Below are 13,038 nucleotides of genomic sequence, written 5' to 3' on the forward strand. Positions count from 1 at the left end.
TTACAGCTGTGGCAAGGTACGAGGTGTGCGCCCAGAGCAGCCAAACCCCCATCTCCTCTCCAGATCCTACTCTTCCTTATCTCGGGTGCCCACACTCGCGAGAGGACCGTGTGACCAGGCTTGCTGAATGAATAAGTGACAGGACCCAAAACTCCGTGTGTGTGTCTGTGTGCACACGCACACATGTGATCATAGAGAACACGCTCTGTCAGGCTTGAAGCGTGACTCCTGTTTCCATAACGCTGCTTTAAACTACTATTAAAAGGGGCCAACACAATGGCTCCACAGGCCAATCTTCCACCTTGCAGCACCTGGCATGCCTTATGGGCACCAGTTCTAGTCCCAGCTGCTCCACTTCTGATCCAGCTTGTGAGCTGGGAAGGCACTAGAGGATGGCCCAACGTCATGGGTCCCCGAACCCACGTGAGACACCCAGAAGAGGCTCCCGGCTCCTGACTTCGGATTGACACTGCACTCTTTTCTCCTCCCGGCCAGTGGCTGCCAGGGCTCTGCCCTCCACCTGCCCCCTCCCTCGCAGGATGGCGGACCCCGTGCGGCCCCCTGGAGCGGGGCTGAGCCCCAGAGAGGGGACAACTGAGGGATCGGATACCTAGGGCGGGGGAGGCTCGATGCACTCCCAGTCCGTAGGGCCGCGGGCTCGCGGGGCAGCCCCCGGGGCCAGGTGGTGATGGTGGTGGCAGTGGCGGTGGTGGTGAGGCAGAGATAGTTACCGTGACCCGGAACGGGGTAGCGGCTGAGGGCTCCATGCTGGGGCTCTTCTCGGAGAGGCTGCCGGGCAGGCTGCGCCGGGAGCCTGGCCTTTCTTGGGGGGACTCTGTCGACAGAGGAAGAAAGAGGTTCATGAGAATAGTCGGGTCCCCATCCAATGCTCCTGCCACCCCCATACACGTCCTGCATGGTGCAGCCACTGTGCACAAGCCTGCAGGTTCCCACAAAACTGCAAGACTGAGTTCCCACCGGCCCTGCGATTCTGTTCCCAGGGACTCAAATATTCATATACCACGTCACTCATGACAACTCAAGACGACTACAATGGCAAAGTGCACACTCTACATGTTAGCATGACTTTTTTTTTAAATCTCCAAGGCATTTAGTGTAAGCCCACACCTCTGGTGATGTAGTGAGCTCCCTGTCCAGGGAGGAATACCAGCAGGCAGATGATGCTATCTTGGGAGGAAGCTTAGACAGCCTCCTTTAGCCCTCCAGACCTAAGACTCTGGAATCTCTGGCTTCTAACTTGGATTTTCTCTCCTGAAGCTTCTCAACCTGCTAAGGCCAGGCAGGGAATAAGGGGACAGCAGCAATGGAAACAGCTGTTACTCAACTCCCTGGGATAGGAGGTCAGTGTCACCTGGAGCTTCTCGCAAAAGGCTACAATGCCACCTTCTGTTTTTTAAAAATTAAATGACTGAAAGGCAGAGAGAGGGGGCCAGTGTTACGGTGTCAAGCTGCTATCTGCAGTGTCAGTGTCTCCATGTGGACACTGGTTAGAGTCCCAGCTGCTGCACTGCCAATCTAGCACTTGCTAATATGCTGGGGGAAGCAGCAGGGGATGGTCCCGAGGGCTTGGGCCCTTGCACCCATGTGGGAGACCAGGATTAAACTCCTGGCTTGAGCCTGGCCCAGCTCTGGCTATTGTGGCCATGAGGTGGGGGGGTGAACCCTAGGATGAAAGATCTCTCTTTATCTCCTTCCTGTAACTCTCCATTAAAATAAATCTTTCATAAAAATGCACGTGCAGGCACGCTCACACACATACACAGATCTGTCCCCTGGTACACCCTGCAAAATGGCCACACCAACAAGGAATGTCATCTGTGTTTCCCATGCCAGTGGTAGGACCTGCATCCTTGGCACATCATCTGATGCCTTCCATGTGCATTCACAGAAAGTAGGAAGGGAAGCAGAGCAGCTAGGACCTGAACTTGCACCCTGTTATGGGATGCCAATGTTACAAAGGACAGCTTAACCAGCTCCCCAATGCCAGCCCCCCAAACCTGAGTGTTTAAAAACATGGTGACAGCTCCTTGATTAGAAACTTCCCAATTTAGTGCTTGGCAGCCTTCCCCGCTGCTTCTACCCCCCACGCTGGGCAGGGGCAAACTCCCTGGCTGGAGTCCCAAGAGACGGTGTCCTTCCTGTTGTCCTCCCCCCACCCCGCCCACAGACTCTAGAGGAAACCCTGGAGCCCCCAGACCAGCCCCCAGCTCTCCGCCCCCTCTGGCTCCTATAGCAACAGCTAGGTCTGCATTTCCTTCAGTGCCCTCATTTGCACAGTGTGCAAGCGTGCACGTGTGTCTGTGGAACTCCCCCCACCCACGTCTAAGCAGGCTGCACTCCCCACCTGCCTCCTCAGCGCCCTGCAGGGAGCCTGGTGTGTTGGGGGGCACCTGGGAAACACCTGCCGCTTCACAGAGGGAGAAAAGGAACAAGGCAGAGGGGTCCCTGGTCCGGTAAACAGACAGGGGTGCAGAACAAGGGGCACGCACCCAGGCAAACACATATACTTGACCCCGCCTAGGCAGTGTTCCGTGTGTGCCCCAGACCCAGGACAGGAACACAGTGAGATGGAGGTGGGGGAGCACACAGCACAGACGGCACTGCTGGGGCTCCGGGCAGGAGGAGCAGGCTTCTGGGAAGGCAGCACTGAGCATTTTAGGGCCACTTGGTCCTGCACTGGGTCAGGACCACAGGAACATGGAAGGACATGTGGGCCTGAGCCCCTCCCCCAGCCAGGACAGGCTCCATCCCCAACCCTGACCATGGCCAAGCTGGTAAGTCCTGTGCCAGGACATGGTTAACCTGCCAGACCAGCCTCCTCCCCGAGACAACTCTGATTCCTGCTGCTTCCTGCACCCCCTCGACACCCTACCCAGTACTTCCTCCTTCGAACTTGCTTCACCCCTCCTCCACATCTCTACTGCTTCCACTCAAGGGACAGCCGCTCCTTCTGGAGGTTTCCCTAGGAAATCTCTTCCCACGCTCTCCCGGCTGCCTCCAGCTTTCCCAGCCTCCTCCAGCAGCAGCCTGAGCTCTCACATGTGTGTCACCTATGTGTGGGGGCGGGGTGCTCTGAGCCAGCATGGGGGGAGGAGGCAGTGTGTGCCCATCCCTCAGTGTCTCTGCCACACATGCGACACATGCTGGTAGGCCTGTTTTTGCTAAAGCGGCAACAGGCTCAAGGCACAGACATGAGCTCAAGTCACACAGCAAGGTGAGTGGCAAGACAGGAAGGAGGGCCCAGGTGTATCCAAATCCCATCTCCACGGCTCCTGCACACCTGAGGCCTCCGGGTCCCAGCACCCAGTCAAGGCACCAACATGCAGCAGTGCTCAGGGCTCAGGTGGGGAAACTGAATTACATGCAGACATGCACACCCCTACACGGGCATGCATACACTCTGCATGCGTGCAAACACACACTACACACATACACATACTCCCATGGGTGTCTGCACGCCTGTGCATGTATGTGTACTGCATATGCATAGCCCTATGCACACATACAAGTGCACACAGCAGGCCACTACTTCACCCCTTTCTGGGCAGGTGAGCCCTTAGACCTCTAGGCAATAGGCACATGGAGTCCCCTGGTAGAATGCAAGGACCCAGTGAGACTGCCTCTCCTCTGAGACCAAGCCCGAGAATCCCCCAACCCCGCCCATAACCACACCAGTGGCCTCCAGGGTCCAAGCCAGGAAGCCCTCAGAGGTTGCTTCACCGGATCTGCCATTTTACCAATGACAAAGCCAAGACTAGGGGGAAAGGAACTTGCTCATTATCCCCTAGCCAACAGGTCAATGGCAAAGATGCTCTCAAGTGTTCCCCAAATAGCCTTAAATTCATTCAAAAGTCCCCAAGAAGGCAGGATCCCAGGAAGGAGGTTACAGGGCAGGGGATCTGGAAGGGGAACCTTGGTCCTTCCCCGGAATCTCCTGTTCGCCCCCACTGCCTCCCGCTCCAGTGTGCCAACCCGGACACCTTCTGGACTGTGTCTGTGGGCCGTGGGCTGTCGCCAGGCATGGCTAACAGGGAACCACAGCAGAGTACAGGCAGAGGGAGGAAACAGCTGGGCTGGCTGTCCAACTACACTGAAGCTCGCAACCACCATCTTGGGGGACCCCCTCTCCCAGGTCCTTAGCTTCCAGGACCCACCCACGACCCTCCTCCTGAGGGTCTCTCTGGATCACCCTGCACGTCACAAGCTCCAGGCTCTAGTACTACCCCCGGCCCCTGGACCCCCACAGCTGCCATCACTCTAGAAACAGCCCATCCGGTTAAACACTCTGCAACCCACTCGAGTCTGGGTGCCACCTGCACCTGACTCCAGCAGATCAGATCTCAGCCCTTCCACCTACAGATGAGAAACCAGGCTTTGGGGAGAGAAGCTGCCAGTTGCCCATGGTCACATTGAACTTGAGGGCAAAGAGAGAGATAGGACCTAGTCGGGCTCTCTCCTGACCTGACACTGGTTTAAGTGCCCAGCCTGGAGCTCACCAAAGCCTCACGAGTTTCTGGCAACCGGGATAGGGCAGTCTTCACCATCACTAATGAATCTTTCCAAGTACTAGCCTTCCCCCATCCAACTGTAACACCACTGGTATATAGAGAGGTGTCTGTGTGTTGTCCCATGGGCTTTATAGGGCGAAAGGTTACACTGTTTTCATTCTCCACCCCCAGAACCAACTGCCTGTCTAGCTGCAATGCTGTCCTGGCTGAGAATGACATGTTCTAGACCCTTCCAAATGCAATCCCACAAGACAACCCAGACAGCGGCTCTAAGCTCCACTCTCCAGATGAGGAAGCTGAGGTGCCAAGAGGCAAACGTGATTTCCTCTAAGAAGCCCTCCAAGGACAAAGCCGGAGTGTACCTGAGCCTTCCTCACCCGTCCCCATAAATGCACACTTGGGGCTTCGGAGACGGCGACGGCAAGTGGAGGCAGCGGCCCAGGCTGATGCTAGATGACTGTATTGAACTCGAGCTCTGCTGTGTGGCTCACGGCTAACACCTGTTTGTCTCTGAGTCCTGATCTATCACAAGCGCAGCGAGGTAGCGAGCAAGAGCATGGAGCATCTCCGCTCCTCATCGCTGCCACCAGAAAACAGGGGCTTGGCACCGCTGTCCACGGCCTCTGACTCAGTCGCACAACATCCTGTGGACGGATGCTGTGATTCCCAAGATCAGAGCAACTCAGCTGGTGTCCACAGATGTTCAGAGAGGGTAAGTGAATCCTCTGAGATCACCCAGCAGGAAACTGGCACACCTGGCGACAACAGAGCACAAACGACCCAGGAACTTTTTATGAAGTCTCAGAGCTCAGTGTGTGACCCAGGAGCCCTCTTCCCCTCACCCATCACGTATCCTCCAAGTGACTTCCTGGTCACCAAGTCTACAAAATGAAGCCAGAAAACAAGCTGGTGGTCCTCGACTGCTACCCAGCGCCTTGCCTAGCCCCACTTACCCCAGGCTACCTTCTGATCTTGGAAAAACCACTGCATTTTAACCTTTGTGTGTTTGCAAAATAAATAAATAAAATCAGTTTCATTCAAATGCGGCTGGCTTGGTTGCCATGGATACCACCTAATCATGAAGGATGACTGTTACTTGTTCCCATGGAAACACAGCAGCCCGAGGAACATCCTGTAATTTCAGACAAGACACCAAATTTCAGTTGTCGGGCCTGAATCCTCCTGCTGAACAGGCATGGGGGGCAGGGGCCCCTTAGCTGTTGAGAAGTTGTGGAGGGGTCAAGACAAGGATGGGGGAGTGTGCAGGTCTGAGCTGTGCCCAGGAAAATGCAAATGAAAACTTACCAGACACCTTTCACCCCCTTTTCTGGTTAGATTCTAGATCAGCCCCAATTGGAAACGACATTGAAATGGGTCCAAAGCTAAAAAGAACTGGCAGAGACGTATGGCTCTGTCATCACTGCTGATAGCATGAAAAGGGGCTCGGGGACCCATTCAACAATAGGAAGATGCAACTGACATGATGTGGACTCTGTGAGCAGAAACTGCCCTCCTGCAGGCCTAAGCTTGTACAAAGCGCTTCCTCCCACCCACACAGACATCTCCACGGAGGCTCACGGCAGCACCAGCACGGCTTCTAGCAGCAGCTGCTGAAGTGACCTAAGTGTCCACTGAGCGGGCAAGGAACCAACGTGCTTTGTGACAGGTGAAAGACCACATTGGACGGAAGAGAGGACAGCTCCCTGGGGCACTGGTCACACAGAGACCCTAGGTGGACACAGAGTGACAGCCCTCAGGAACACGAGGTCGGGTGGAAAACATCAGTTGCCAAAAGGAGACAGAGTGCAAGCCGCGTATACACCGTCTTACAGAAGGCTGTCCATAGCAGGGATGGGTGTTGTGGCACTGTGGATTAAGACACTGCCTGGGACATCGTCATCGCCTACCAGAGTACCTGGTTTGAATCCCAGCACCTCTGCTTCAGATCCAGCTTCCTGCTAATACGCCTAGGAGGTGGCAAGTGATGGCACAGGAGTTTGGCTTCCTGTCACTCGTGTGGGAGACCTAGATGGAATTCCAGGCTCAGGTCTTGGCTTGGCCTAGCACCAGCTGTTGTAAGCATCTGGGGGGCGAACCGGAGGATGGAAGATCCCTCTCTCTGTGTCTGCATACTTCTCTGTCTGCCTTACAAATAAACATTCTTCAAAAATTTATCTCTCTGGACCCAGCACAGTAGTCTAGCAGCTAAAATCCTCGCCTGTGTGTGCCAAGATCCCATATGGGCGCTGGTTCATATTCTGGCATCCCTGCTTCCCATCCAGCTCCCTGCTTGTGGCCTGGGAAAGCAGTCGAGGACGGGCCAAGGCCTTGGGAACCTGCACCTGTGTGGGAGACTTAAAAGAGGCTCTGGGCTCATGGCTTTAGATCAGCTCAGCTCTGTCCATTGCAGCCACTTGTGGAGTGAACTCATCAAATGGAAGATCTTCCTCTCTGTTTCTCCTCCTCTCTGTACATTTGACTTTCCAATAAAACTAAATAAATCTTAATTAAAAAAAAAAAAGCATCTACCTTACTTAAAGCTTTCTGTTAATGCCCTGGGAAAGCAGCAGAATATAGCCCAAGGACGTAGGCCCCTGCACCCATGTGGGAAACCAGGAAGACGCTCCAGGATCCTGGCTTTGAACCAGCCCAGCTCCTGTCAATGAAGTCTTCTGGGGGTGGAGGGAGTGAACCAGTAGATGGAAGATCTGTCTCTCTCTAACTCTGCCTTTCAAATACTAAAATAAATCAATCTTTAAAAAATAATAATTCATAGTTTATTTATAATAACCCCAAACAGGAAGCAACGCAACAAGCTCCTACAGGTAAAGTCTGGGGCACACCACCCCAAAGGGTCCCTGGAGGGCCTCCACCTGACTCGCAGACCCTGTGACAGGCGGGCCACACGCTGTGACACGGGAAATCACCCTGGGTGACTCAGGTGGGCACAATCTAACCACGTGCATCTCTGGCAGCAAAGAAGGCCAAAAGGGAAGTGAGAAGAGGAAGGAGAGAGCCTGAGCACGCTGAGCCCCACCAGCCACAGCTGGGGTAACCGATAAAGGCGAGAGGCGGCTCCCCAGAAGTCGGGCACAGCTCCCCGCTGCCCACAAGCAAGAAAGCGCACAGCTCAGCCCCAGGCATGCAGGGATGAGTCCCGCACCCGCAAGGAGCCAGCGACATGCCTCTGACGACTTCAGAAAGCAACCAGCCAGGCTCTGCCAAAGTAGGGAACATCACTCAGGAAACAGAGTGCACCGGCGAGGGAAGCCACAGCACGATGCCCAGGGACGACAGCGCGTGCAGAAGCTGTCCCCAGGTGTGGCTGGCCAGAGGGGTGCTCTCAAGTGGGGTGCCCAGGTGAGGGCGAGGTCTCCACAGGGAAGGCACAGCTGCACGGCCTTGCTGCCTGTTCCCACACGCCTCGTACCCTGCCAGGACAGGACACGGCCGGGCAGGGAGCAGCGTGCCATTCTCCTCAGAGAAGCATGTCCCTTCCGTGTCCAGGAAGGGACCAGGCCACCTATGCCCCGGGCCCAAGCCACCCACGCGGACGTGCCGCCACAGCCTGGACGAGCCGGCGTTTGCTCAGCTCTCCCTGGAGACAGCGGCCCGGCTGCCCAATCCGCGCCCACCCCGGCCGGGTTGCGTCCAATGGGGAGCGGGAGCCTGGAGGCCTGGGCCCGCCCCCGGTCGTGCCAGCCCGCGCAGCGCGCGCCCCCTGGCGGCCGCCGGCCCCATGACTGGAGCCCGCTGTGGAGGCGGCCGCCCGGGCAGCTGGCTTGCTCTGTCTCCCTTCCGTTTGTGCAACCGCCTGCCAATCTGTAATTATTTCAAAATTAAAAAGCAAGGCTGGATGTGTGATTAAACGAACGTGGTGTTCAACTCTCTCTTGTGGTTCTGTGCCCTCACGTAGAAAAATCTCACAGGCAAGAATCAAAAACCTTAGTTTCTCGAAGGTTCTCTTGGGATAAGAACTCTGGGTGGGAACACGGAGCTGAGCAGAAGATAATGAAGATTTAGCAAAATTCCACCATCAAGAGGTGATGAGAGGCCAGGATTCAACACATACTGGGCCCTCTGAATATAGCTGAAAAGGAAGATACTCTAGTAGAAAAGACAAAATCGGAGGGGGGCTGACCATCAAAAACAATGCCAGCCTGGATAGTGGAGAAAGCACACCGATGAGGCGGGCACAGTGGTTCAACAGGCTAATCCTCTGTCTTATTGCTCTGGGATCCCATATCGGCAGTAGTTCATGTCCTGGCAGTTCCACTTCCCATCCAGCACCCTGCTTGTGGCCTGGGAAAACAGACAAGGACGGCCCAGAGCCTTGGGACCCTGCACCTACGTGGGAGACTTAAGAGACTCCTGGCTTCTGGCTTCAGATTGGCTCAGCTCCAGCTGTTGCAGCCATGTGGGTAGTGAACCAATGGATGGAAGATCTCTCTGTCTCTTAGCTCTATAATGTTGCCTTTCAAATAAAAATATGTAAATCTTAAAAAAAAAAAAAAAAAGGAAGAAGGCGCAGGCGGGCTGGCCAACACCCTGACCTCTGCCCAGTGACCTCCGGACTGGGAGATAAGGCCTGCGGAGTGCCGGGTCTGGGATGTTGTTACAGGAGCCCTGGGACACTGACGCCTCCACGATCCAGGCTCATCTGACCCTGCCCAAATCACAGCCGCGCTTCACTGCCTGAGTGTGGACCGCGAGGGCTCTCCGCGCTCCTCTTGCAACCCTGCCGCTGCTTCCGCGGAGGAACCAGGACGCGTGCGCCCTGGTGTAGTGGAAACTTCTTTCTCCGCCAGGCGTTTGTTATCAGGCGACATCTGTGAAAGGGCAGAAAGCCGCAGAGCACACGGCACCTTTGCCACTTCTTTCACAGCGCGGCGTGTGGCTGGTCTCCTAGGCAGACAGCACGTCTCCCGTGCCGTGGGTACCTTATCCTCAGTGCAGATACTAATTACATCAATAACACTTCTTTAAGGCATGTAGCTTCTAATTATAACACTCCAGAGGGGGCCTGGTTACCCAAATCTGAATCTTCCAATACATTATTAAACTCATCTTATTTCTCATTTCAATCATTAATTATAAACGATCTCTTTCTCCCCCCAAATTCCACTTCAGTACTTAATGTTCTGTACTTTGGTTTAAAAACTATATTATTATTAAATTAAAACTGTGTGGCTACACCATATCACGTGCTTTTTATTCAATAAATGAAAACAGCAAAAAGTGGCAATGCTAAGCAGGGTGTACGGATGCTTGCATGTGGTCTTAAGGTTCTTACTTTTCGGTTTCTGATAACTTGGAAGCCAAATTTTAAATGATCTCCAAACTCCTCGCTGAATGATTTAACACTAAGATAAGACTGAATTTCAGTTCTTTGTGGAATTTATAGCCTAAGGAACGGCTGACTCATAGATTGTGTATCAGATCCTGTAGGGATGTGAGGTTATAATTTGGGAACAGAAGAACGGATTTCATTTCATTTCTAGAACAGAGATCACTTGATGTTCCTGACCAGCCCCCGGTTGTGGGGCGGGAGGGGCGCAGAGGTCAGCTTAACCCTGCTGAGCTGAAAGTCACAGAAACCTTGACCCCGGTGGCTCCTGTCTTCTGCCAGCGGCCCACGCAGACTCCAATAGGCTGATTAGCTAACTCACAAGTGCTGCCACATCTTTCACTGTGAATAGCAAAAAGCACCCCTAAAGACCCTTCATAAATACATCATGGGTGAATTAAAAAACTGGAGAGAACAATGCTGAGGGCTATTAAAGACCTAATCCAGACCTGGCGCGACAGCCTAGTGGCTAAAGTCTTGGCCTTGCATGTGTCAGGACCCTACAGGGGCTCTGATTCGTACCCCAGCAGCTCCACTTCCCTCCCAGCTCCATGCCTGTAGCCTAAGAAAGCAGTAACAGATGTTCCAAAGCCTGGGGACCCTGCACCCGTGTGGGAGACCCAGCAGAAGCTCCTAGCTCCTGGCTTCAGATCGCCTCAGCCTCAGCCATTGGGGCCATTTGGGGATGAGGAACCAGCAGATGGAAGATCTTTCTCTCTGTCTCTCCTTCTCTCTGTAAATATGACTTTTAAAAATAAATAAATCTTTAAAAAAGCTGTAGCGCGTTCGAGGATGGAAGACTCCTAAGTAGAGGACATTTCTCCCACCAGTCCATGGACACAATGACACGATCCTCATCAAAATCCTAGCAAGTTTTTCAAAGGAATTGACGAGCTGAGTGTCCAATTTAGACGGCGAGGCAAGGGAGCCAGAGCAGCCAGACAAGCTTGAGAAGGAGCCACTTCGAACCCGCTGGTTGCAGGACACTTCCTGCTCCGGAAACACAGCTCATGCAAACTAGAAGGATGCTATTAGCAGAAGGAGAAGATTTTTTGATCAATGGAACAGAAGAGAGTCTAGAAATAGTTCTACATACAGAAACTCAGTTGGTTTCAAAAGAACAGGGCCAAGGTTAGCGGATGGTGGGAAAAAATATTTTTTCAATAGCGCTACAACAAGTGCATGTCTAAGCGATTAAAAACAGACCTGAGAGAAATGGTGACCTTGCTATGGACGCGTGCTCTCTTTCCAATCCCAAAACTGACTTCCGGAAGGACCATCAGCTCCAAAGTCAACAGGAGGAAACCAAGGTGCGGATGGTGAACTCACAGCTCACAACCCTGCAGGCAGAGCAGGATTCAAGCCCCGTTCCTTCTCAGAGGCTCAGGGTGGCCCCACCAGAGGCCAGGGCTCCCCCACGATTCTAGAAGTGTGGTATGCTCCCGCTCTCGTCCCAAGAAGAGATGCAGGGTATCTCAGAATCCCCATGTTCCCAGGGTTGGGAGAGGCAAGAGGCTGCAGGAGGAACCGACAGAGCTCATGGAGTCCAGAGCCGTGGACCTCGGCTCTGGACTCCAGCTGCCTGCGAGCTGAGGCTTTCGGCAGAGGTACCCACCGCTGCTGGGGAAACCCCGCTGGCGGGAGGGAAGACTGGGCAATGCAGGGAGCCAGGACACCCATCTCTGCCCGGTTGATTCTCAACATAGAACATTCTGGGGACTTGCAGGGCCCTGCGGCTCCCAGATGGGGGGTGCGGGGACAGAACAGCCCGATTGGCTTCTGGACTCCAGACGTGGCAGTTGGATGAATTGTACTGTCAGCCTGGGGATGCCACGTGGGGCTGGCGTCACTCACCACGCAGGTCTGCGCCCCTCTTGCCCTCTGCTCGGCCTCGTCCTAGTCTGGTACAAAGCCTGTCAGCCTTACAGCATCGGAGGACACCAGCTGCTGATTCCTCATCCCGGGAGGCCCCTCCCCACCTCTCCACAAGAATTCCCAATCTTCCAGAACAGCCTGCACGTCCTGGCTATGCTAAGAGTTGAGAGGAGCAAAAGGCTCCTCTCACAGCTGAGTTTCATTCCTGGGGTTATTTTCTCCTATACCTCTTAAGATTTGCCTACTCCAGGGTGGGCACAGTTGGCATTTCCTCTGTGCTGCCAAGGAGCTCCGTAAGGAGATGCCAGGAGATTCCCTGCTGGTCACAATTTCCCTATGAGCACTGCTTACAATTTAGCTTGAGAGGCAACAGAGTGCCAGAGATCGCCTACCCACTCCCCACGTGCCCGCAAGAGCCAGTGCTGGGCCAGGTGAAGCTGGGAGCTTGGATGCACCACCCAGGTCTCCCATGGGGGTGGCAGGGACCAGGTTACGGAGCTGTCAACTGCTACCTTCCAGGGTGTACATGAGGTCACAGCAGAACCAGGAACTCTCCCGTGGATGAAGAGAGGCAGCCGCAACAGACACCTGTCCTGTGTCCAAGTTCAGACCCCAGGAGGCAACACGCACCAACTCTGTCTGCTTGCCGCCCTGCCCTGCCCCGGATGCAGAGCGGACGGCTTCTGCTGCCTCTCAGAGGTCAGCAAACTTTTTCCACCAAGGGCCCGACAGCCACTATTTCAGGCTCATGTGGCCATATGGTCCGTGTCTGGGCGACGCTGCCTCTGCCGTGTGACAGCAGCCACAGACAACACGTAAACGAGTGAACGTGGCTGCGTTCCAATAACACTGTATTTATGGACACTATCATTTGAAATTCACATAATGTTCACATGACTAAAATGTGATTCTTTCGCTTAAAAATGCAAAAACTTCTCTCAGTTCACAAGCCACACAAAATCAGAAGAGGGGCTGGGTTTGGCAGGTGAACTTGCTAACTCATTCTGCACTCAAGTCATCTCTCTCTCTCCCCTTCCCCAAGATTTGCTCGCTTATTTGAAAGTCAGAGTTAGAGAGAGAGAAGACGCAGAAAGAGAGCCTACATGCACTGGGTCACTCCCCAAATAACTACACCAGCCAGGACTGAGCCAGAGGAAGCCAGGAGCCCAGAACTCCATCCAAGTCTCCCACATGGGTAACAGGAGCCCAAACACTTGGGCCGTCTTCGGCTGCCTTCTAAGGTGTATTAGCAGGGAGCTGGATCAGAAGTGGAGCAGCCAGGACTCA

General features: G+C 54.2%; 1 protein-coding gene across 2 annotated transcripts in view; it reads right to left on the reverse strand.

Annotated features, from left to right (window-relative positions):
- The window catches only part of LOC121144857 (DAB2 interacting protein), a 160,345-nt gene that overhangs the window by 83,737 nt on the left and 63,570 nt on the right, over positions 1-13,038 (reverse strand). For both annotated transcript variants that reach the window (XM_040963445.1, XM_040963444.1), the window contains exon 2: positions 732-835. In XM_040963445.1, the coding sequence (XP_040819379.1) occupies positions 732-835 (104 nt within the window). The remainder of the gene's footprint in view (positions 1-731; positions 836-13,038) is intronic.

This window comes from Ochotona curzoniae, unplaced genomic scaffold (genome assembly GCF_017591425.1).
Source record: "Ochotona curzoniae isolate NIBS_2020 unplaced genomic scaffold, NIBS_Ocur_1.0 scaffold_3208, whole genome shotgun sequence".
NCBI lineage: Eukaryota > Metazoa > Chordata > Mammalia > Lagomorpha > Ochotonidae > Ochotona > Ochotona curzoniae.